We start from the raw sequence: 26798 nt of genomic DNA on the forward strand, positions 1-26798 counted from the left end.
ATGCCACAGCCACTAAGCGAGGTGGTGGGGGGGTGGAGGCAAAGCCCCAACAGTATCCTTGGCCGCCCAGCCTGCAGAGGCTTGATGCTAGCAGAGCTGGAAAGGACGTTAGTGAAGGAATGTGGTTGCCCTGGGACGGGGGTTAGGATTTGGCATTGTGGATGCCAAATCCTAACACCTACCCCACCACAGGGCATCCACAATGCCAAATCCTAACCCCTGCCCCAGGGCAATATTCCTTCACTAACCTCCTTTCCAGCTCCGTTCTCCATGCAGGGCAACAAAAGAAGTTTGTGGGACTAAAAAAAAAAAGATCAATCTAACCTTCCAACTCGTAAAGTTGGAAGGTCTGACTGAACTTTTTCTTTACCGGTAGTCTCACAGGCTTCTTTTGTTGCCCTGCACACGTTGGTAGAGAACGAGCTGGAAAGCAGGTTAGTGAAGGAATTCTTTGGGAAAGTGAGGGGAGACAGGGAAGGGGCTGCTCCAGCCGCTACTGCCTCACTCTGGCAATATCAGGCTTTGTGGGGGCTTCGTTCTCCACCCACCACCACCACCTCGCTTACTGACTGCAGCACTGGTGCATCGCTCAACCTCCTGCTCTGTTGCGATGGTGAGTAAGGAGAAGCAGCAGGCCGGCAATCCTGCATGGGGCTGCTGGAGCCACCACCACAAGGCCAGGCAATTGTCGGCACGTTGATGGCCTGGCTGCAGGGCCATCTATCAGCCCGTGTGGGGCAGTGCCGCACCCCCGCCTTGCTTATGGCCGTGGCACTGGTGCATCACTTTGTCCTCCACCTCTCCATTATCTCGCTTTGTTCTGCATCCCACTCACCCCCCTCACCTCCTGCTCATTGCAGCCACACAAAAAATAAGCTTTGATGCTTATTTTGGTGATCAAAAAAAACAAAAGACCAGCTCTTATTTTCAGGGAAACATGGTAGTAGAATAAGAGAACTGGCAGAAATATTCACAATACAGTATTTATTTACAGATTAACAATAAATATTAAATTTTGTTTTGAAATGGACAGACAATAGATAAAACCTAAGCCTGGCTACAGCATTTTGAGCCAATGAAATTTGCAGATGGCATTCAAAGAAAAGATCATACTGTGTTTCCCAAAAATAAGACCCAGTCTTACATATATATATTTTGCTACAAAAGACACATTAGAGCTTATTTTTGGGGAACCACAGTATCAGGGTGATCAGCCCAGAAAGGCACCCCACCCTCCGATACGAACACAAGACGCAGCGAGCACACGAGGGCCAACACTATCTGGCAGCAGCCACATCCCGCCAGTTCCTTGGTGCAGCGCAGGTAAGTCTGAGCATGAAGGTAGAGGCAGGGCGTGGCAGGCAATCTAGATGTGGTGCACAGCCGTCTGGCTTGTGGGAAGCTCAGACAGCAGCAGTAGGTGGAGGCAGAGGCACAGGGGTAGACAGGAGATCCGGACCTCCACCCCCCCGTGCCTCTGCCTCCGCCTGCTGCTGCCGCACAAGCCAGGCTGCTGTAAAGCGCATCCCGATTGCCTGCCTCCCCCTGCCTCTGCTCAGGCTATGACTGCTACTGGCCACCGTCAGCCCCCATGCACTTGCCGCCTCCTGTGCTGGCCACCCACACCCCCCGGGGCTTATTTTTAGGGTACGGTTTATATTAGGATCATGCTAAAAAAAATCAGGCTAGGGCTTATTTTCTGGGTGGGTCTTATTTTTGGGGAAACATGGTATTTGCAGACCTTACAATAATCAAAGCAATAGATACCCATAGAATGAACCATCACAACTACTAGGAAGGTTCCAAAAGGAAAAAGTGCTGTTCCAGCAATCCTAATTGCGCAAAGAGGTTCAGATCATAGCTGAGATCTGAAATTCCAGGTTTAAGTCACAATCTAGAAAAGACTCTTAATTACATTTGTTTGTAAAGGAAGCACAACTTCTTCCAACACTGCTGAACATTCAAACAAAAACCCTCTCATTGTTCAGAAGCACCCTCTTCTTATGCAAATTTAATTTCCATTCAGCAATCCTTATCCAGTCAAATTCACATATCAAGCACTGGTCCTGAGCACCTACATATTTGGATTGTTAGGAAGGAAAAGGAAGTCTCCTCTTCTTGCCAAATCAAATTTCAATGGCAAAAGTATTTCTCAGTGTTACCTTATATATAAAAATGGATACGTGCTTTTGGGTAAATAAGCAGCATATACAGTCTCTATCGCTCTACGCAGGGCAGTTGACTCTACCAGTCTACCTGGAAAGAGAACAGAAAAAATTGTTTCAATTACCTTTTTTCAAATTATCACTTTTAAATCCATTTCTGAATAAGCTTAGCCTTTATATTAAAAAACCCTATAACAAATATATAATAAAAAATTAATTTTATGATTGTAAAAATGTTCTTAACAATCTTATGTAATCATGACATCACATTCAACAAATATTCTTAAAGACATACAAACTCAATGATTTGGAACTAAAGTTTGTTTATTTTAATGACAGTTAAGCACTATCATTATAAGTGAAAAATATGCATAAAGAATTAACCAGTGAAAATATTACCAAAAAGAATTATCTATTTTGCCAAGAAATATATTTTAATTAAGATCTACTTATTTGGTAAACAGGTTATATTTCTTTCTAAATTACCAAACATAGTGATTCTGCCATGACTGTGATTTTCTTTTCTTATTTATGATTTCTTTGCCTGGATGCATAAGTCAATTCAGTGTCCTTAGGCCCTCCTTATTGTAGAGCAGTATTAATTAAATATTGAGGAAAACCAACATATGCTGATAATTACAGTTCATATTAGAACTATTTAATATGGTTGATCTTAACTATATTAAATCAAATCAACTTAAAGACCTTGTTTCCTTAGACCAAAACTGCATAATTAGCTGAAGACTACACTGGGCTTTCAGAAACACATCAAGGATCATATTACAAAAATGTATGTTTTTTTTCTTTTCCTTTTTTTAAAAATTGTATTCTTCTGGAGAGGTTCATGGTTGTAATGCAAAAACAGGAATTGGAGCTTTCTTCCTCACCTTCATTATTTCATTGAGATTCAGTACTATAGTTATTGCTATTTTTTTTTAGAAAGTTTAACTTCAACACACGGATGAACTATGTGAAAGAAAAAAATAACCAGTAGTTTCAGGATGGAATTAATAATTGGCCTTTAATGTATGAAAATATCCCTTAAACATTCAGTGAAAATATGGAAGTGAATATATTTGTACTTACAATTTATAAAAAGTAAAAAGATACATTTCTTCATGGAATAGTTTGCATTCGTTACAAAACCTTTCATTTTAAAAGCCAATGTTGCATCTTCACAGCCCACTTCAATCAATTCTCTAAACATATTTTAATAGAAATTAATTAGTCTTTTGTTTTTTCAATAAAACACCTTTAAGAACATACTGAAACTATTGTAATTAATAATTATTAAATATGCAACACATATTCTGCTCATGATTCCACTATTTTCTATAGTCTTTAATCCCAGATAAGTGATTACTAGTTATATCTACTATATCTTTAATGATCAGGGTAACAACTTTCCTCCAGAAGTTGTGAATGCTGCAACACTGGAAGTTTTTAAGAAGAGACTGGACAACGATTTATCTGAAATAGTATACATCTTCTTATTGTTATTTTCATACCTCCATAGAAGTACATATAGAGTACTTTTTTTCTTTGTGATGTACAATTTTAGGGAACCACCATAAATTGTTTTTAAAAGCATACGGTAGCCCATTTAAACTATAACCAGACCATAATGAACCAGCCTTTCTTAAGCTTCAAAGTGACCTTCCCTTTCACATACTTTTGCATATGCAAGAAAACCAAATGACTTGTTTTAGAAGAGTCAATTCACTTTATCAATGAAGAAAAATAAAAATTATTCCAATCATGCTCAAAAAATCAGTTAATGAAAGATAATTACTATAAATCAGTGATCTCTAACTTTTCAAATCCTTTTGTACCTATTGAAACATTTATATATTATTATAAAACATTTGGGAGAACTGCAAAATAATGTTGCTTTGAACCCATTTATTTCAAGTAACCCGATTTTTTTAAACAGCCAATCCAATTGTTCCAAATGGCCCTTAAATAAATTAAACTAAAACTAATTTGTTTAATCTTAAACACAAATTTGGTTGTTTGGTTGGCTGGCAAACAACCTAGTTTTGGACTTCAGTAGCCACATTATTTTCCTATGGCAAAAAAGGAAACGGGAAAAGGACGAAAGGAGGGAAACTAGCCCGCTATTTTCCAGCAAATAAAGCTTTCTTTAAAAAATTTTTAAAAAGTATTTACAAACTTGGGAGAAATAAAAGGCTTTGCAGACCCCACTGGTGATACAATGTACTTACAGACAGTATGATTCTGATCTCAGTTGTAGATGATAGTAAGATCAGGTCTAAACTAGTGAATATCAGAACAGCAGCAGATACAAGGAGCCTTATTTGAGTCTTGATCAACTATTAATTTATCTATTTATATCTCACTTTTTATTATTTTTATAAATAACTCAAGTGGTGAACATTCAACACAGTCCTTCCTCCTCACCAGCCAGCTTCCATGCCTAAGGCAGACATAGAACTTAGCCTCCTGATTTCTACCTGGTGCCTTAACCATTAAACCAAATTAAAAGTCAGGGGACTTTTCAAGGGAAAAATAGGGGCAGATTAAGCATTACAAAAATCCTAAATGATCGAATTTATTAAGGACAAGTCAGTCTGCATAAATAAATAATGTATTCTATTTAAGCCTACTTCTGTTAGCTTAACAAAAATATCAACTGTTCAACCCAAAATTATAATTACCATTTCTATAATGAGGAACAGTCTCACTCTGATCAGTAGAAGAATTCTACAGGAAAAAAATAATAAACCTCCTTTTCTGTGTTATCGGTTTGATTATGGGAAAGAGTCTTCCAATTACTATAAGGAAAAACTTCAAAGAGCTGAAAAGTTAGTTAAGGATGTTTTGTTTGAAATAGATCCAACAATTCATGAAAGGCACATCTGCCTGATTTTTTTAGTCAAATCACCTTTCAGCACAGCACAGCAACTTCCTCCAGAAGAGATACAAGAGAAGAAAAAAATATTTAGCTACCTCAGCCAGTTGCATGTACTAAAACCTGATTTTCTAAAAAAATAAAATTGAATTATATCTCATCATTTCACCAGGACCTGAGATGGCATAAACCATACTTTCCACTACTTCCAATAATTTTTTTGATTGCTCATCTATTGTATTTTCCATAAGTTAACACTTTTCAACATTTTTAGGTCTCAGGATTATTTAAGTGGCAGAATTTATATGCCACCATTCTTCCAGGAATTCTTGTGGTATAGAAAGCATTTCTTCCTCCAAATTTCCTTATAATGGCACCCCTGAGAGATACCATATATTAATAGCTAATGCATGGTCCAAATTTCTCTAGAGAATTTCTAAGGCTGAAGATGTCTTGAACCTATGTTCCACCTAGTATAGCATGTGAACCAGTACGTCACGCTAAACTCAATTTATGGGCATAGTAATACTCATAATTAGATTTGAAGTTACACCACATTTTATGGTAACCATACCTGCTAACAGCATTTCCAAAGACAGACCGAATATTGTCGATAGTTGTATTACTTGACAGTGTTCTTATATCTGCAACTGTGTCGCCTTGCTACAAAGCAGAAGATAGCAATGCTTTTAATATATATTGAAAAACTAGATGAATAGAAATTCATCCCTGGGATTTTGTACATCCTCTACAACCACTTTGCTTGCAAAATCATCTTTTTCTGAGAAAACAAGGTTTAAGGATCCCTGCACTAAAACAAAGCAGCATATGTAACCTCTCACATGAAAGCTTAATTTTTTTCTTTCATTCCTAATCTTATCACGGCAATGTCATCATTATTCTTGGCTCTGAAGAACCAACTTTCAGCATATCTTGTTAAAAGTGTTTTTATATTACCTAAAGCTTACTCTCTTCCTGTTGCTACCTCATTTCTCCGAAAATAAGAGCCAACTGGAAAATAGACCCTAGCATGATTTTTAGGACGCTTCTAATGTATAAGCTCCACCCCAAAAATAAGCCTGTTAAGATTGTCAGCCAGATGGACAAATTTAGTACTGTATTTCCTCAAATATAAGCCCTAACCAGAAAATAAGCCCTAATGCAACTTTTGGAACAAAAATTAATATAAGACCCGGTCTTATTTTGGGGGAAACACACAAGTACAAGAGAATTAATCATCTTTTGTGTTATGTAACAGAAACAAATCACCCAGGAAACATATATCCTTGAGCTTTCTTTAATAAAAGTTTAAGGTGACAGCAAAAGAATTCTGAATAGTATCTGTGCTTTTAAATGTCAACCATATACACATATACCGCATGTATATAGGCTACTCAAAACAATTAATGCATCTCTTTCTGTCACAGGTTGGGAAAATATTGGTTGCAGTCTTTTCCTTCTAATACGAACTGGCTTACACTATTGATAAAACCCCTTTTTAGATGTGTAAATTCACTCTCCCATAACTCCCAACCTTGTATCAGTGGCTAGTCTTTCTGATACTTGGCAATATTGAACAAGTAAGGATGAGCATGTGGTAGGGACCAGAATAAGTTACAGGTACTTCTAGATTTACAATGATTCATTTAGTAACCATTCAAAGCTACAATGGCACTGAAAAAAGTGACTTATAATCTTTTTTCATACTTACAACTTTGCAGCACCCCCATTGGTCATGTGATCAAAATTTGGGGACTTGACAAATGGCATATATTTATGATGGTTCATGTGATCTTTTGTGACCTTCTGACAAGTCAATGGGGAAGCCAGATTCACTTAACAACCACATTACTAATTTAACAACTGCAGTGAGGTACTTGATAACTGGGGAAAGAAAGGTCATAAAGTGGGGCAAAACACATTTAATAACTGTTTTGTTTAGCACTGGAAATTTCGGGCACAATTGTGGTCATAAGTCGAGGACTACCTGTACATTGTTACTGAAAACCAGGAGGAAAAAACTGGCAATAGATGCTACTCTATTGATTGTCTGAAAACAATCAATTAAAGTGACAGAAACTTCGGTCGTTGATTTGCTCATTTACATCCCTTTCCCTGGAGTCTTTTCTCCTTTTCTTCACCCAGTCTCTGCTCTAACATTATTTTTCCCTTTCTCTTTTCATACAGGATCTCATCTGTTAAAAAATAAAACCAGTAAGGTAAAAACCAGTGGTTTCTGAGCTGCTTTCAACTAGAACATTAAACAATCTCATCACACGCTTCAGCAGGTTTCTTCTATGGCCAATGAAGTGTCAATCAATAGATTTGTATATATCTGGTTTACGGTACTTGAGCTATGCAATTCCGATAGAAATCCCCATTCTTAATGTAAGGACTAAAGTTACTCAGTTCTATAGCGTTATTGTAGACTTGACAACGTTATGCTTGCTTTTTAATATATACTTTTTGTCAGAAAACATAATAAAGAGGAAAAATAAGGTCTTTCTGAATTATTTTGGCGATAAAAGCTTAGAAATTGATATTTTTTAATATTTTTCTTTCTAACCTACCTGGCTGGTAATTTCCAGTCCAACTATTAAACAGTTCTTCCTCTGTATGCTTCAATGAGTACTTTATATCTACAGGTAGCTCTCAACCTATGGCCACAAATGAGACTGGAATATAATTTGCTGAACAACACAATCATTAAGCAAGACACCCATGCAACTGCTTTGCTCAATGACTGCAATCCTAGCACTCCTGATGGTAATCTTTAAGTGATCTACCAGAACATTAAGTGAATGCAGTGAAAGAAATGCCTGCTAAGTTCAGCTCCTCTCTATGTGTGGAAAGGAACTGTTTTGGTGAGCTGAAAGACCTTTGGGATATGAGCTTTTCTGCACCAAAGGAGTTCAGCTCCACTCATCAGACAGCTCTTTCAGCCAATCCCCAGAGACAAGAGGGTGTTGTTTTGGCAGGCAGCAGCAACTTGCAATATTGCCTGCTGTTTTCCCACATACCTTTTGAGGAAGCTGGCAGAGGATATTGCAAATAGTGATCACATGTTCAAGCACCCAAGCATCCAAGTCGCAATTACATGACCACACAGGTGATGGTGCAATATGCCTTATGGGCCATAAAGTACCCTTGCTGAGGCCACTGTATTCTAGACCATCAAACGGTCATAAGTCTGTACTTAGTACTAGAGCATTAAATCTGTACTTTCTAATCAATTATAGAATATGTTGTGGTCGTAGGTTGGTATAATGTTAAGAGTAGTCTAACCTAAATTTGAGGACTGCAAATGTTTATTATGCTAGATAACTCCATTAGTACAAGAGATATGGAGGAAGCTGACTGATTGGCAAGGACTTTATGAATTCAAAACAACGTAGTTCTGAGAACATTAACACGATATCCATATATGTACACAGGCAAGCTATTAGAATCATCTATTTATATTCAGATTTTGTTGCTACATAAATGTTTATTAGAATGTAGATTTATGGAACCTTAATAAATAATGTGACTTGAAATAGTTAAGGTCATAAACACTCTGAAATCAAAAATAATCTCTTATACTTTTTAAAATGAGCTTGACCTACACATTTACTCTCTATAGGTTTTTAACTATTTTATTAAACATTCAGATACAATACTATTTTAGCAATATTGAAGAAAAAATATGTTTTACCTTTTTAACAGAAAAACTGATGCCAGAGTTGTGAATGGCATACCTGGCGTGTGGAATACATAAAAAGAAAAACTAATGTAGATAGCCAGACATTGAAAAAACTGTTAGTGAAGCATGTATAGGTAAAGGTTCCCCCACACATGCGTGCTAGTCATTTCCAACTCTAGAGGCCAGTGCTCATCTCCGTTTCAAAGCCGAAGAGCCAGCGCTTGTCCGAGGACATCTCCGTGGTCATGTGGCCGGCATGACTAATGCCAAAGGCGCACGGAACGCTGTTACCTTCCCACCATAGTGGTCCCTATTTTTCTACTTGCATTTTTACATGCTTCCGAACTGCTAGGTTGGCAGAAGCTGGGACGAGTAACAGGCGCTCACTCTGTTACGCGGCACTCGGGATTCGACCCGCCAAACTGCCGACCTTCTGGTCAACAAGCTCAGCGTCCTAACCCACTGAGAACTGATATTTATTTATAAAATGAATTTGAGTAAGGCTTAATCCATAAAAGGTGGATGGAAGATACATGGCTGACACAGAATGGAATAGAACTATGTATCACATCTTTTCCCCATGTTTGGTAATATATGGTAAATGTAAGCAGGCATCATGGCATCAAATACTGGATTTCACTGCCTACAAAGCAACAATCATGAAGTGGAACAAATAATTTTTTAACATAACATCATGACACCTTTAAGTTTTATTATGTATTAGTGAGGGAGGGAAGATTTTGGCAGTCTTTGTTAGCTTTACAACTATGAAGAGAAGAATCTCACTAGGCCAATTAATGTTAATGCTTTTACAGTTACTTTCAAATGTTTGTACCAATTGTTCTTGAGTTCTTCTCAACAATTATGAGAATATCTTCTCAAGTCTATGATCCAGCTATATATAATAAAGTCATCTCTCTTGCTATTATTAATTTATCAAAGATATAATTCTTAGCTAAAAGAAAAAAATGTTCCAATCTAACAAAAAGCAAGATACACAGATAGAATATGACAATCTTCCTTTTAAGTACATTACCTGCTGACAACATCCAGTATTTTTGCATATTCTTCACTAGGATTTTTAAAAGCTTTTCTCCTGGTAGCTACATTGTAAAATAGATCCTCAACCTATAGAAAGAAACAACAGGGTTTAATACAAACAAACAAATAATTCAAAGCCAAAGTAAAGGTTACAGAATAGTATTTTATTGTGAAGCACAACAAAGGTAATTCTGCCAAGCACATAGGGTATTCATCTAATTTGTCTTGCTCCATTTAATCCTGCTCTGTCTTCTCTATTTGCCCCAATGTTTCCTAGGACCCCAGAATATTGTTTCTCCCTGCAAGGTCCTGAAAAAATAACTGAATGCCATCATCAAGCAGCATATCACTGTGTTTAAATTCACTCTCTGATTTTACATGAAACTTCTATATTACTACAAATATCAATTGCAATACACCATGAATACAAGATGATATAATTTAATTGAAAAGATTTCTGGTTGTGGTGTGATAAAAAGCAGGAAGTTTTTTCAAATAATGGTTTAATCCAAATTACACTCAGCACCCCTTCATGGATTACTGCCTTGTCGTGGCGAAGGGGCTTGCGTAATTCAATGAAGCTATGAGCTATGCCGTGCAGGGCCACCCAAGACGGACAGGTCATAGCAGAGAGTTCTGACAAAACGTGATCCACTGGAGAAGGAAATGGCAAACCACTCCAGTATCTTTGCCATGAAAACCCTATGGACAGTACTAAAAGGCAAAACGATATGACGCTGGAAGATGAGCCCCTCAGGTCGGAAGGCGTCCAATATGCTACTGGGGAAGAGCAGAGGGCTAGTACTAGTAGCGCCAGAAAGAATGAAGCGACTGGGCCAAAGCCGAAAGGACGCTCAGCTGTGGATATGTCTGGTGGTGAAAGGAAAGTCCGATGCTGTAAAGATTTTTTCTCCATAGGAACCTGGAATGTAAGATCCATGAATCAAGGAAAGCTGAACGTGGTCAAACAAGAGATGACAAGACTAAACATCGACATCTTAGGTATCAGCGAACTAAAATGGACAGGAATGGGTGAATTTAATTCAGATGACCATCAGGTATACTACTGCGGGCAAGAATCCCTCAGAAGAAATGGAGTAGCCTTCATAGTCAATAAAAAAAATAGGAAAAGCAATACTGGGATACAATCCTCAAAATGACAGAATGATCTCAGTTCGAATCCAAGGCAAACCATTCAATATCACAGTAGTCCAAGTCTATGCCCCAACCACCAGTGCTGAAGAGGATGAAATTGACCGGTTCTATGAAGCCCTACAGCACCTTATAGAACTAACACCCAAAAATGATGTCCTTATCATCATGGGGGATTGGAATGCTAAAGTAGGAAGCCAAAAGATAAGCGGAATAACAGGCAAGTTTGGCCTTGGAGTACAAAATGAAGCAGGGCACAGGCTGATAGAATTTTGTCAAGAGAATACGATGGTCATAGCAAACACTCTTTTCCAACAACCCAAGAGACGACTTTACACATGGACATCACCAGACGGTCAACACAGAAATCAGATTGACTATATGCTCTGCAGCCAAAGATGGAGAAGCTCTATACAGTCAGTAAAAACAAGACCAGGAGCTGACTGTGGCTCAGACCATGAGCTTCTTGTTGCAAAGTTTAGGCTTAAATTAAAGAAAGTAGGGAAAAGCGCTAGGCCAGTCAGGTATGAATTAAATCATATCCCTGTTGAATATACAGTTGAGGTGACAAATAGATTTAAGGAATTGGATCTGATAGACAGAGTGCCTGAAGAACTATGGACAGAGGTTCGCAACATTGTACAACAGGTAGCAACCAAAACCATCCCAAAGAAAAAGAAATGCAAGAAAGCAAAATGGCTGTCTGAGGAAGCTTTGCAAATAGCTGAGGAAAGGAGGGAAGCGAAAGGCAAGGGAGAAAAAGAAAGATATGCCCAATTAAATGCAGAATTCCAAAGAATAGCTAGAAGAGATAAGAATGCCTTCTTAAATGAACAATGCAAAGAAATAGAAGAAAACAATAGAATAGGGAGGACCAGAGATCTTTTCAAGAAAATTGGAGAGATGAAAGGAACGTTTCATGCAAAAATGGGCATGATAAAGGACCAAAATGGCAGGGACCTAACAGAGGCAGAAGAGATTAAGAAGAGGTGGCAAAATTACACAGAAGAACTATACAAGAATGAGCTTAACGTCCCTGATAATCACAATGAGGTGGTCACTGACCTCGAGCCAGACATCCTAGAATGTGAAGTGAAGTGGGCCTTAGAAAAGCTGAGCAACAACAAAGCTAGTGGAGGTGACAGTATTCCAGCTGAGCTATTCAAAATCTTAAAAGACGATGCAGTAAAAGTGCTACACTCAATTTGCCAGCAAATTTGGAAAACTCAACAGTGGCCACAGGATTGGAAAAGATCAGTTTACATTCCAATTCCAAAGAAAGGCAGTGCCAAAGAATGTTCAAACTATCGCACCATTGCACTCATTTCTCATGCTAGTAAAGTTATGCTTAAAATCCTACAAGCTAGACTCCAGCAGTATGTGGATCGAGAACTACCAGAAGTACAGGCAGGATTTCGAAGAGGCAGAGGAACTAGAGATCAAATTGCTAACTTACGCTGGATCATGGAGAAAGCTAGAGAGTTCCAGAAAAACATCTACTTCTGCTTCATTGACTATGCTAAAGCCTTTGATTGTGTGGATCATAACAAACTCTGGCAAGTCCTTAAAGAGATGGGCATACCAGACCATCTTATTTGTCTCTTGAGAAATCTATATGCGGGCCAAGAAGCAACAGTGAGAACTGGACACGGAACCACTGATTGGTTCAAAATTGGGAAAGGAGTCCGGCAAGGCTGTATACTGTCGCCTTGCCTGTTTAACTTATATGCAGAGCACATCATGAGAAAGGCAGGGCTAGATGAATCAAAAGTTGGAATTAAGATTGCCGGAAGAAACATCAACAACCTAAGATATGCAGATGATACCACTCTAATGGCAGAAAGTGAAGAAGAACTAAAGAGCCTCTTGTTGCGGGTGAAGAAGGAGAGTGCAAAACTTGGATTGAAATTAAACATTAAGAAAACCAAGATCATGGCATCTGGCCCTCTCAATTCCTGGCAAATAGATGGGGAAGAAATGGAGGTAGTGACAGATTTTATTTTCCTGGGCTCCAAGATCACTGCAGATGGGGACTGTAGCCAAGAAATTAAAAGACGCTTGCTCCTCGGGAGGAAAGCCATGGCAAATCTAGACAGCACACTAAAAAGCAGAGACATCACCCTGTCAACAAAAGTGCGTATAGTCAAGGCTATGGTCTTCCCAGTTGCAATGTATGGCAGTGAAAGCTGGACCATAAGAAAGGCTGAGCGCCAAAGAATTGAAGCCTTTGAACTATGGTGCTGGAGAAGACTCCTGCGAGTTCCTTGGACTGCAAGGCGATCAAACCGGTCAGTCCTAGAGGAGATCAACCCTGACTGCTCTTTAGAAGGCCAGATCCTGAAGCTAAAACTCAAATACTTTGGCCACCTAATGAGAAGGAAGGACTCACTGGAGAAGAGCCTAATGCTGGGAAAGATTGAGGGCAATAGAAGAAGGGGACGACAGAGAATGAGGTGGCTGGATGGAGTCACTGAAGCAGTAGGCGTGAGTTTAAATGGACTCCAGAAGATAGTAGAGGACAGGAAGGCCTGGAGGAACATTGTCCATAGGGTCGCGATGGGTCGGACACGACTTCGCAACTAACAACAACAACAACACTCAGCATTGCCTCTCATAAAGAATAATAGATTAAAGTAGCTATCACTATTCATTTATACATTTTTCTATTCAATTTCTGATTATTACTTTTCAATACTTGGCATAATCCATTTTGGCTGCAATGTTTAAATAATCTCAGATGTTTCAGTGCCTGTATTTTTAGTGTACTCAATAAGGATCTATGTACCTTTCTTCAAAATTACTATCAAATATTGTTATATTCTTAATGTTTCTTCCAGAAGAGTTCTAGAACTTATTTCTGTTTACAGTCATCTTAAGTCAAAATTGCTGGAGTTCAATATTCCACAATTTATCTACTGTCATTTCAACTATTATCCTATTCCAGATTTGTACTTATTTTGAAATCTCACTATTATTCACAAAGCATATCAGTCTGAAAAATCTGAGTAAAAGAGCAGTTAATGAAATAAATACACCATGCATTTTAACATTCTCTCATATTGGACCCTCCAGTATCACCGCGCATGCAGTATTTGAACTAATATTTTGAGGGTGACAATACTGTGACAGATAAACAGCGTGTGTTTATACATACATATATGCATACATGTGTGAAGGGAGAGAGAAAAGTGTCACTTTCAGTTAAAAACTATTACAAAGTCCACTAAGAACTGTATACATTTTGTATTTGAGATATTTTGTACCAGATGGAATTAAGTCAGAAATTAGGCATTAATTCAAGTTTACCTGAACTATAAAAAGATCAGATTCCGATAAGGAATCTGCACATCATTTTTTCCAATATTATAATTTAAAAGGTTTGTTACTGAAAGGGGATACTCTTATTACACCTCCATGGTTTTCAGCGATAACAGCTGCTTCAAAAAACATGTTTGAGGCTAACCAGAGCAAACTCTCCACTCCCAGCTGTCTACAGTGATGCATTCCTGCTGTGATAAACTACAATAAAGTTAGCACTGGAGTGTAAAGATACTGGACAAGGTGGGAATGTGGCTGCTCCAGAATTATAAAAATTAAAAATGGAAGTAACCTACTGTGATCTGGGTTCCTTGGTTTCCTGCACAAGGTTTTGGAACACTCTTCATTTTTCCATCAGAGTAATTTGCCCTGATAGTAAAACAAAACAGAGTTACCTCTTATATTACAAGTTTCAAGAACAATACAACTTTCACTATTTCTACTTTCTAATCTTTGTAAGGCCAAAGAGAAGCAAAACTATATCTTAGCAGGTTTACTAAAAACAGAAAATGACCTTTACAGTTTAACTGAGCTAATATGAGTCACAAAGCTCCTGGAGGGAATAATTGTTACCACTAGCAGATATAGCTACTTATTCTCAAATTAATTAAAATAATCATATTAAATGGACTGGCAGGGAAAAGGAGAATTCTTTAAAAGAAATTTGTACAATTGGCTCAGAGAATAGATATTAGCTATAGCTTGGACTACTTAAAGTACCAAAAAAAAACCATTGTTACCAATAAACTTAAAAAAACAACATCCTGAAAAGTTTAACCTAATTATTACATGCTGCTAAAAGGAAATAAAGTTGGTTGAAAATAGTTGAAATGTTAAAGAATCAATATTTTCTGTTTTCAAACACTGCTAAACACTTTAACCACACCTTTCAGGACATGCGCTTTAGAACTGCCATTTTTATTAATGCAATATGCTGTTTTCAGTACAGGTTTTGTCCTTAAGTTTGTTGTACTATTCTCTGACAAATGCATAACAATGCAAAACCATGTATTCTTAGCCAAACACCCAATAACATTTATTTATTTACTTATTTAAAACCTTTCAATGGTTGCCCATCTGCCAGCCAACTCTGAGCATCTCCCAATCAAAAATTAAAAAAAAATCATTTTAAAAACTGTAAGACATTAGCAGTTAAAACATAAAATAATAAAATCTTGGTACCAATCCATGTCAACCTGTAATCATCTAATCCTCTCCCAAAGCTAGGGGGGAAAGCCCAGGCTTTAAAGCAGGGGTGTCAAACTGCCAGCCCGCGGGCTGGTTTCATCATACTGAAGCCACACACACTCCATTGCCAGCAATGCAGAGTTGCAATACATTGCGACACAATGTGACTTGGCACCCGTGCTTTAAAGCATAGGGAAGGCTAAAAGGTAAAGGACTGCTGCACATCAAGGAACAAGGTATTGCATAGGGCAGGGGCTACCATGGAAAAAAGCACACTTCCTAGCTCACATTAGATTGTACTTGAGGGAAGGGGATAGGAGTGTGCCAACCCTATTTGACCTGGTAAGATGGGCAGATGTCCTTAGGGAAAGATGAACTTGCAAAAAATCCATATAGAGCTTTATAGGTGATGACCACCACCTTGAATTGCACCAAGAAATTGGAAGCCATGCAGCTCACATAACAGATGTGTTAGCTCGGTCAACCTAGGAGTCCCATTACTGTGCACACTGCTGCATTCTAGACTAGTAGATGGTCTTCAAGGGCAACCCCATGTATAGCATACTGAAGTAATCTAGAAAGCAGGTGAGCAAGGCATGAATGACCATGAGTAAGGTCTCCTGGTGCAGAAAAGGACACAACTGGTGCACCAGAAGAATTTGTGCAAAGGAGTTGTGGGTCCAGGAGGATCTTCAAAGTGCCACTCATGGCACTCAAGAGTCAAAAAGATAAAGAATTTGGGTGGGAGGTCCAGTCCCAAATATCTCATTTTGGTAATGGTCAGCTCTAGCATTAGGTTGTTTACTTTTGACTGGGTTAGCTGTATTGGAAGTTATAGTAACACGAACAATATGACTTATACTAGCCAACACCTAGAGAAAAGAATAAACTCTCCCATTTAGTCCATTTTTCTATGTATGAGCAGTAATTGTAGTTAATAACCATTTAGAAAAAGTGTCTTTTTCCAAAGGCTTTCTTTGGCAAAGGCAAAGGCAACTGAATAGGTGGGATAGGAATTAATAGATGGAATAACAATTTCTTGGATTTTAAAGTCCACGTCCAGATATAGGTAGAGGTTGTTAGAAATTTTTAATAAAATATATTGCTATTAGATTCCAAATTAAACAATTAAGCAAATTCAGAAGAGCATACAAGCATGAAGTCAAATTCAAAAGTACAGCTTATTGTATCCTATAACCCACAAGGAAATAGATCTCTAAAACTGAGTTTCTATAGCAGTGAGAAACTGCTATTGTTAAACACTGAACCAGAAACATTCCTCATCACAACGTATCTCAGGATTTTATCATTCTATGCACATACATTAGCATGTTTAGAATCCTGTTTTATATTATTTTTTTTCTCAACTCTCCTAGATTTTCAACGGTAATATTAGTGGTGTTAATAAATTGTTTTATTCATTTTATTCAAATACTAATACTCCTCTTAGCGCTTTAAAATCTGATTCTTCCCCAAGCTTTAAGCTAGACTGTATGATATACCTCTTATTCAAAAATTTTGTGTTTCAGTTTGTGTATTTCATTGCCCTCTCTGGATGTTCATCATTCTTTTCGTTGGCTATGTTGCTTTGAACTATTTTTAATACTATAAGCAGCTCAAAGTAACTCTGGAGTCAGGCAGCTTTACAACTTTGATAAATAAATAATAAATAGCCCAGAGTGATACAATTGACATATATGAAAAGTTAAATACTAATTATACCTACCTATAGGCACATTTTCCATCAGCTGTTTTAGAAGTTATAGTAATATGAGCAATATGACTTATACTAGCCAATGCCTAGAGAAAAGAAGTTCAGTTTTAAAAGCAATATTACTCCATATAAACATGACACTTCACTACTTTCAACCAACATTCTCTATGCTTTATCTGTAATAAATGCATTTAAATTTCAGGCATACAAAATCTCACAAAATTTGGTGATCTTATGTAACATGTGCCATTTTTTATTTTTATTTAATTTTGAAGTTCTATGGCTAATATCTGAGGGTAAAACAGGCATCATGTTACTGACTCCTGCTGTAATTAGAGATCAAATGATCTCCATTTTGAGATAAATTATCCAACATTTGACTGGGAGAAAAAGTAGGCATTTTAAATCTATTCAGGTATTTAACAAATATACTTATTTCAGGGTCTATCATTTAAACTTTGTTGTATTTTTCAAATAATGGCTAATAATTCTATATCTATTTCATAAGGAAATATAAACTTTTATTTAATGAACCTTAAGTTAATCTTTGAATTACCTAAATATGCAGAAAAGTCAAATCACAATGGAGTTAGATTCTCTTGGTTGTGGATATTGTGCAATGAGTGTGCATGCAAAACTAACTATGCTAAGCAAATGTTATGAAGATAGAGGGAATGATTTCTGAAATATTGGGATTCTAAATTGTTTCAGCTGGCAGCTAGCAATATTAACTGAGTTCCTGAAGGACAGTCAGGAATTAAATCTATTTACAAGTAGTCCTCAACTGATGACCACAGTTGGGACCAGAAACTCAACTGTTGAGTTTAAAGTCAAAATTAAACCCTAAATTAAGCAAGCAGCCCACATGACTGCTTGGGTAAAGAATCACAATCCCTGCACTGTCAGTTGTGCTTATTAAGCAATATCATTGGTTCTTAAGCAGATGGAGTCCCAGATAAGGAATCTAGGGTGGGAGAGACCATCGGAGCCTCCATTCAGGAGCTGAAAATCGTCCCTACTGAAATCCAAGCAGGATTTTCAGGCCTTGAGGAAAGACATGATAGCATGAGGCCTGTGCTGATCCTTTCCTGCCTGAGGCACCTACACTCCTTCCTCTACACACTCCCTCTCTACTTCCTGCATAGATTTTGACTTCTCCTCCCTAAGAGCTGGTGAAAGGGCTGTCTGCTGAAGAAGTTCAGCTGCCATCTGTGTATGAATTATAAGTCCTTCAACCAGGTGCAGGAATGGAGTTGAAATATTCATAATTTCAGCTCCATTTCTGCATTTTGCCAGAGGAATTCAGCTCCCCTTGGAAGGTGACTTCTTTAGCCAGCCCCCAAAGAGGGGAGTTTTCCTTTCAGCGGGTGGCAGCAGGTCGCAACCTTCCCTGACGGCTTCTCCAGATTTTTCTGGGTTAAAAGGACAGAACTTTGGAAATAGCAATCATGATTGTGGGGAGCTTTCCAATCAGTCATATGTGCGAATAGGTTGCAAAGCAACCAAATCACAATCAAGTGACTATAAGGATGACAATGCAATGTTTTCCAATGACTGAAAATGCTTTATGGGCCATAAAATACCCTTTTAAATGGTATTATAATTGTCCATAATGGCTGTAAGTTGATGGCTAACTATAAAGAAGCCAAGGAGTTATTATGCATATCATTACATCCCTACTCCATCTTTCTGGCAAGCCACATATAAGTATTTGTAACTATTTCTGGAATCTCTTAAGAACCAATATATTAGATTGAAAGGGAAAAAACAGGACCACAAAAATTGTGGATTGTAGTATCTATCTCAACATACCTCACCTCTAAATCCATATGTAGAAATACTAGCTAGATCATCAAAAGTCTGCAGTTTACTTGTAGTGAATCTTTCACACACGATATCCAAGTCTTCCTTCTATAAAAGAAAACCACAAATCAGTTTTTTTAAATATCTTTTTATATAAAGTTTAGCTGCTAAACAACCAAGTACTTTACTCACCCTAATTCCAGAACCATTATCTTGTACCTGAATAAGCTTTAAACCACCATCTTTAATTGTCAGCTGGATGTTGGTGGCTTTAGCATCTAAACTAAAAAGACAACAAATATATTGTAATGAGACACTGCCAATCCTATGACATTCTACGTGAATGTTTAGAATAGGTGCATGAAAATTCTAAATAGGGAACAATCTATTCTCCCCCAACCAATAGCTTGTTTTAGGCCTCTTGCTGGAATGTGCTACAGGAAGTCACAATGCTGTTGCCAACATTACCCCAGCCCCTCCACTCTTTTTCTAGCTACACATTCCATCACATTCTGAATGGTTACTGGATACCTGTCTGACCTTTTTTCCTTTTCAGTAACGTAAAGCTATGCACATGTATTTATAAATTTACTTTGAATGAAACCTTCTTACCTAATACTTACGGACCACTGAGAACTACCCTGACATCAACTGGGAGACAAACTCTGCACCAAGTGGAAGATCAAAGAGATTCCTGACAAACCTAGTAGACAACTTTGTCACCCAAAAAGTAGAGAAGGGAACTAGCCATTTTGGATCTAATTCTCACTAATAGAGATGAAATAATAGAAGGTGTTGAAGCCACAGGAACCTCGGGAGGAAGTGATCATGCAATATTGGAATTCAACATTATGGAAGCACAAGCAATAGAATACAGCCAAACTAGAGTCTTGGAATTTAAGAGAGCTAATTTCAATAAACTTAGAGAGAGCTTGGGAAGGATTCCATGGATGAGAATCCTCAAGGGGAAAACAACTCAAGAAGCTTGGGAAATTTTGAAAAGTGAGATAATAAAAATCCACTCTAGCCCAATACCAACAAAGAGGAAAAATAACACCTCTCAAAAGAAACCAGCATGGTTGCATAAAGAACTCTCTGATAAATTGAAAGATAAAAAGGACAAGTTTAGAAAGTGGAAAGAGGGGCACATAACTAAGTCAGAATTTCAGGAAATAGCCCAAGCCTGCAAAGGCAAAGTGAGGAAAGCTAAGGCTCAGAATGAACTAAGGCTTGCGACCAAAGTCAAAAATAAGAAAAAAAGCTTTTTTCAGCATGTAAAAACAAGAAAAAAGTGAAGGAAATGATTGGTCCATTAGTGGGTGAAAGTGACAAGCAACAGGGAGAACTATTTAACTCATTTTTTGTATCTGTCTTTACACAAAGAGAAAAAACAGACCAACTGGCAGATGTGATCTCAGAACCACTGAACTATATTTTTCAAAGATCCTGGAGCACTGGACTGGAAAAGAGCTGATGTAGTTCCCATCTTCAAAAAAGAAAAAAAATGGATCCAGGAAATTACAGACCTATCAGTCTGACCTCAATACCTGGGAAGATTCTGGAAAAGATAATCAAACAATGAATCTGTGAGCACCTAGAGGCAAACAAAATCATTACTAAAAGCCAACATGGGTTTGTCAAAAACAGATCATGCCAGACAAATCTTATTCTTTGACTAAGTGACAAAATTAGTGGATCAGAGGAATGCTGTGCAATTAGTGCAGGTTCGCATCCCACCAGGCTCAAGGTTGACTCAGCCTTCCATCCTTCCGAGGTAGGTAAAATGAGGACCCAGATTGTTGGGGGCAATTAAGCTGACTTTGTAATAATGCTGCTTGGGGTGTTTGTGAAAGCCCTAATAAGCAGGCATATACATAGAATGAAGGCTACTGCTAAGCTTGTAAGCCGCCCTGAGTCTTCGGAGAAGGGCGGGATATAAATGGAATTAAAATTAAAAAAATAAAATAAAAATAAATATAATTTACTTGGACTTCAGTAAGGCATTTGATAAAGTAGATCACAACCTACTACTTGATAAGATAGAAAAATGTGGGTTAGACAGCATCACCACCAGATGGATCCGTAGCTGGCTGACCGGCCGTACTCAGCGTGTGGTCCTCAATAGAACTGCATCTACATGAAGGGAAGTGTGTAGTGGGGTGCCCCAGGGCTCTGTTCTGGGCCCAGTGCTCTTCAACATCTTCATCAACGATTTGGATGAGGGGATAGATGGGGAACTCATCAAATTTTCAGACGACACCAAGCTGGCAGGAATAGCCAATACTCCAGAAGATAGGCTTAAGATACAGCAGGATCTGGACAGACTCGAACACTGGGCACTATCTAACAAAATGAAATTCAATGGTGAAAAAAGTAAGGTTCTACATTTAGGCAATAAAAACCAAATGTACAGGTATAGTATAGGGGGTACCTTGCTCAACAGTAGTAACTGTGAGAGGGATCTCGGAGTCCTAGTGGACAATCACTTAGATATGAGCCAGCAGTGTGCTGCAGCTGCCAAAAAAGCCAACACAGTACTAGGCTGCATTAACAAAGGGATAGAATCAAGATCACATGAAGTAATACCACTTTACAATGTTGGTAAGGCCACACTTGGAATACTGTATCCAGTTTTGGTCACCACGATGTAAAAAAGATGTTGAGACTCTAGTTAGAGTACAGAGAAGAGCAACAAAGATGATTAGGGGACTGGAGGCTAAAACATATAAGGAACAGCTGCTGGAATTGGGTATATCTAGTTTAATCAAGAGAAGGACGAGGGGGACATGATAGCAGTGTTCCAATATCTCAGGGGCTGCCACAAAGAAGCTATTCTCCAAAGCGCCTGAGGGCAGGACAAGAAGCAATGGATGGAAACTAATCAAGAAGAAGCAGCCTAGAACTAAGGACTGTTAGAAAAATTAACTAGTGGAACAACCTGCCTTCAGAAGCGGTGAATGTTCCAACACTGGAAGTTTTTGAGAAGAGACTGGATAGCCATTTGTCCGAAATGGTATAAGGTTTCCTGCATGTGCAGCGGGTTGGACTAGATGACCTCCAAGGTCCCTTCCAACTTTATTATTATTAACAACTGATACAAGTGTAAAGAAATTTACAGCTGACCTAGGGCAAAGTATGAGAAAGCAGCTAAGGAATGAAGGAAAGAGCTTTATTTACTTACATCTTGCCTTTATTATTTTTACAAATAATACAAGGCAGAGAACATATCCAACACACTTTCCTTCTCCTATTTTCCCCACAACAGCATGCGATGGGTTGAGTTGGTAAGAAGGGATTTGGAAAAATAACAGTTCAGAAATAAAAGAAAAAAGGGAGAAACTCAAAATAATTCCACCTTGATTTTGTTCAGCATAAAATGGGCCAGAAAGAAACATGGATAGGCTTCTAGTTTCAGTTAATGTGCTCTGACAGTAAAGTAACATTCCTGGAATTTGTGTCTCTTTTCTGACCTGCCCCACCTTGAAGGCCTGACACGAGTCTTGAAAGCCTGTTCTGATTTTTCTCTGTCCCAACAAATTCAAGGCGGGGTTAGTTTCTTTCTCATACTACCTGCTACCTCTAGATTGCATAATCTCTTCTCTAAACCTATCCTCCTTAGTTCGCTCCTTCCTGCCCGTTTAGCAGCTCTCATACTTTTTCTATGGGAATGTTGGCCAATTTCCCCCCCCCCAGTAAGACAGAACATCCTATACTACTCTCAAACCGGCCCGAAACTCATATATATACTGTGCAATAATACAGTAGGGGTAATTTAAATATTCCACGATAAGAACTATTTTTGCCAGTGTAGGATAGTATGCACGCCTTGCTTCTTCCCTACAACTACTAGGAGCAACCAACCCCAGGATCCACCGGGCGCATTACCAGTTCTCAATCATCTCTTTAATGGCATTCGAGGGTCGCTGGATGACCTCTCCGGCTGCAATGCGGTTCACTACCGTCTCATCTAGCCGACGGATGACACCAGCTACAAGAGCCATGATAGGGCTGAGCACCGAGATCGAAGCGCGAGTACTGAATTGGAGGGAAAGGAGAAATCCCAAGCCCAAAAGCTCCGGTAGCTTGTAACTACGGAAGGGGGCGGGGGGCACCGTACAAATGAGGAGGGCCCGGGGAGAAAAAAGCACGGTGCTCCTCGCATTAAGGAGCAGCAGGAAATAATTTTAAAGCCCGAGGAAGACGAGACCACCAATAACCTCTCCTACGGGACGCCAAAAAATCCAACAGACCACTATTGTAATAATCACGCGCCAAAACTCAGGCTCGAACTCATTGTTGATTGGCTGCAAGCATGCCAATCAAACTTTCTGGTTCCTTTTTTTAAGAAACGCTCTTCCGTCGAAAGGAAAACAAAGGCATAGAAAAAGGTAGAGCGGCGTTTCAAGCGTTTCCTGTAGCTTTTTTTTTTTGTTGAGGTGGGATTGTCGGCGTACTCAGATACTAAAAGTAAGAGCTGTGCAAAACTGTCGGATTTATTTGCACTAGTCTAGAGGAGGTTTTTTTTAAGTACTGTATATGCATAGGGAGAAATGTCTGTAATGGCTCTTATTGCTGAGCTGCCTTTTACTGCAAAATGACAAGTTTGCAACATCTGCTTTAACCCAAGCACGTATAATTAATTTAAAAAGATTTAGATAATCCCAGTTCCCTCCTTCGTCTATCATTCTAAACCAAGCAGTTGCAATCAGATAAATACATTTTCCGTATACCAGGAATCAGTTTGTCTTCAATAGTAAAAAAAATCGTGTCTTGAGTTCCATTGCAAATTCGGATATGCATAGTAAATTGACTGCTTGCCGCCATTAATTAAACTCTTAACAAAAACAATATATCTCAGCCTCTGCAAATATAGCAACATCTTTGTCACATCTAATTATCTTTATCTTATGTTTGTTTCCCCAAATTACTTATCCTAGAATTTCATCATACAATGGCCCCTAATGTTAATTATTGAATCTTTTCAGAAGTATTTTCACATCTAGAGAACAGCAAAATGTACAATCTTTACTGACATGTACAACCTTTGCTGGCTTGCTTACATTTGATATTTTACCTGAACAATATATATATTCATTTCCACTCTGTTTATATTGTATGTGGGAGAGCACTCATTTTATATGCAGGAAATTTGATGTTTTCTAAAAAGACTCTTGAAACTTTTAAAGAACTATTTGTAGCCACTTAGTATTGATGATACTGGATTAAGTGAAGTAATAGCTTGACTAGAAATGCTTGAAGGCAACTGTAGCATGATTCATTTTATCCCTGATACCTTGTGTAAACAACACATTGTACTACATTAACCTGAGTCACATTACGGCTAATCCTTAGCTTGCACCCATTTGTTTAGTGACCATTCGAAATTACAATGGTACTGAAAAAAGTAACATATGACCAGTTAACCCAGCAATACTGGGATACAACCCCCAAAATGACAGAATGATCTCAGTGCGAATCCAAGGCAAACCATTCAATATCACAATAGTCCAAGTCTATACCCTAACCACTGGTGCTGAAGAGGATGAAATTGACCGGTTCTATGAAGTCCTACAACACCTTATAGAATTAACACCAAAAAATGATGTCCTTATCATCATGGGGGATTGGAATGCTAAAGTAGGAAGCCAAAAGATAACCGGAATAACAGGCAAGTTTGGCCTTGGAGTACAAAATGAAGCAGGGCACAAGCAGATAGAATTTTGTAAAGAGAATACAATGGTCAAAGCAAACACTCTTTTCCAACAACCCAAGAGACGGCTCTATACATGGATATCACCAGACAGCCCATACAGAAATCAGACTGAAATGTGCTCTGCAGCCAAAGATGGAGAAGCTCTATACCAGGGCTTTTCAACCTTTTCACCCATTGTACCACTTTTAGGATATGGCAACATCTGAGTACCACCAATTGCCTAGCTCCAGCCATCTCTCGCTTAGGCTTGTGTGGTGCTGCCACCAGTTCAGCTCATTCCCCTCCCCCACTACCACTTTTCTGGGATGGTCGCGTACCATCTGCCAGGTGCCAATGTACCACAGGTGGTACCCGTACCACTGGTTGAAAAGCCTTGCTCTGTACAGTCAGTAAAAACAAGACCAGGAGCTAACTGTGACTTGGATCATGAGCTTCTCGTTGCAAAATTTAGGCTTAAATTGAATAAAGTAGGGAAAAGCACTAGGCCACTTAGATCTGAACTAAATCATATCTCTGATGTGTACACAATAGAGGTACAAATAGATTTAAGGAATTAGATCTGATAGACAGAGTGCCTGAAGAATTATGGACAGAGGTTCGCAACATTGTACAAGAGGTAGTAACTAAAACCATCCCAAAGAAAAAGAAATGCAAGAAAGCAAAATGGCTGTCTGAGGAAGCTTTGCAAATAGCTGAGGACAGGAGGGAAGCGAAAGGCAAGGGAGAAAAAGAAAGATACATCCAATTGAATGCAGAATTCCAGAGAATAGCTAGAAGAGATAAGAATGCCTTCTTAAATGAACAATACTAAAAAATAGAAGAAAACAATAGAATAGGGAGGACCAGAGGTCTCTTCAAGAAAATTGGAGATATGAAGGGAACGTTTCATGCAAAAATGGATATGATAAAGCACCAAAATGGCAGGGACCTAACAGAGGCAGAAGAGATTAAGAAGAGGTGGCAAAACTACACAGAAGAACTATACAAGAATGAGCTTAATGTCCCAGATAACCACGATTGGGTGGTCACTGACCCTGAGCCAGACATCCTAGAATGTGAAGTGAAATGGGCCTTAGGAAATCTCAGCGACAACAAAGCTAAGGGAGCAAAGCTATGGCAAATCTAGACAGCATGCTAAAAAGCAGAGACATCACCCTGCCAACAAAAGTGCGTATAGTCAGGGCCATGGTTTTCCCAGTTGCAATGTATGGCTGTGAAAGTTGGACCATAAGAAAGGCTGAGTGCCAAAGAATTGAGGCCTTTGAAGGAAGGACTCACTGGAGAAGAGCCTAATGCTAGGAAAAATTGAGGGCAAGAGAAGAAGGGGACAACAGAGAATGAGGTGGCTGGATGGAGTCACTGAAGCAGTAGGTGTGAGCTTAAATGGACTCCAGAAGATGGTAGAGGACAGTAAGGCCTGGAGGAACATTCATGGGGTTGTGATGGGTTGGACACGACTTCACAGCTAACAACAACAACAAAGTTTTCACACTTAATAACCACTGAAATTTCCCCTTGTTTATGTGATCAAAATTCAGGCATGTGACAACTAGCATGTACTTATGATGGTTGTAGTGTTCTGGGGTCATGTGATCCATATCTCATCAATCCCAAAGTAACTATCATTTAATTCAACAGAGCATGTGTCCAGGACTACAGTATATATGTACACTTCTATGTTCTTCTGAAAGTAAGCCTCATTATATTAAATGGAACCTCTTTGTGGATAATTTTATTTTATTTTAAATATTCATCTCAAGCAGTGTATATGAGGTGGTCGATAAAATACTTTTTTAAAAAAATAAACAGCCAAACACAAGATAAAACATACAAAATAGTATAACAAAGGCAACATTGATTAAACATACGGATTTTTAAATCTTGAGGCAAATGAAAATATTTTGAACAAACAGCTAACTTGCAAAAATAACTAAACAGTTCTTGACTTACAACAATTTGTTTAGTGACTGCTTAAAGTTACAACGAATCTGAAAACAAAGTGACCGCCATTTTTCATACATAGGACCATTGTAGCATCCTCATATCCACCTGATTTACATTCGGATGTTTGACAACTGACTCACTTTATGATGATTGCAATGTCCGTGATCCTATGATCATGAACACTGCAATCTTTTGCAGCCTTCTGA

General features: G+C 38.4%; 1 protein-coding gene across 2 annotated transcripts in view; it reads right to left on the minus strand.

Moving 5' to 3' along the window:
• Positions 1 to 23149, minus strand: part of MLH1 (mutL homolog 1) — a 56660-nt gene extending 33511 nt beyond the window's left edge. Inside the window, exons 1-10 of one of the 2 annotated variants that reach the window (XM_081345361.1) lie at positions 22821 to 23149; positions 19128 to 19218; positions 18945 to 19043; positions 17145 to 17218; positions 14527 to 14599; positions 9756 to 9847; positions 8732 to 8774; positions 5612 to 5700; positions 3252 to 3364; positions 2163 to 2256 (exon numbers count right to left, since the gene is read on the minus strand). In XM_081345361.1, the coding sequence (XP_081201487.1) occupies positions 2163 to 2256; positions 3252 to 3364; positions 5612 to 5700; positions 8732 to 8774; positions 9756 to 9847; positions 14527 to 14599; positions 17145 to 17218; positions 18945 to 19043; positions 19128 to 19218; positions 22821 to 22936 (884 nt within the window). In that variant the 5' untranslated portion in view covers positions 22937 to 23149. The remainder of the gene's footprint in view (positions 1 to 2162; positions 2257 to 3251; positions 3365 to 5611; positions 5701 to 8731; positions 8775 to 9755; positions 9848 to 14526; positions 14600 to 17144; positions 17219 to 18944; positions 19044 to 19127; positions 19219 to 22820) is intronic. The other variant, XM_081345362.1, reaches the window with a different exon arrangement.
• Between the last annotated feature and the right edge of the window lie 3649 nt (positions 23150 to 26798).

The sequence above is a fragment of the Vipera berus genome (assembly GCF_964194415.1).
Source record: "Vipera berus genome assembly, chromosome: Z".
Lineage (NCBI taxonomy): Eukaryota > Metazoa > Chordata > Lepidosauria > Squamata > Viperidae > Vipera > Vipera berus.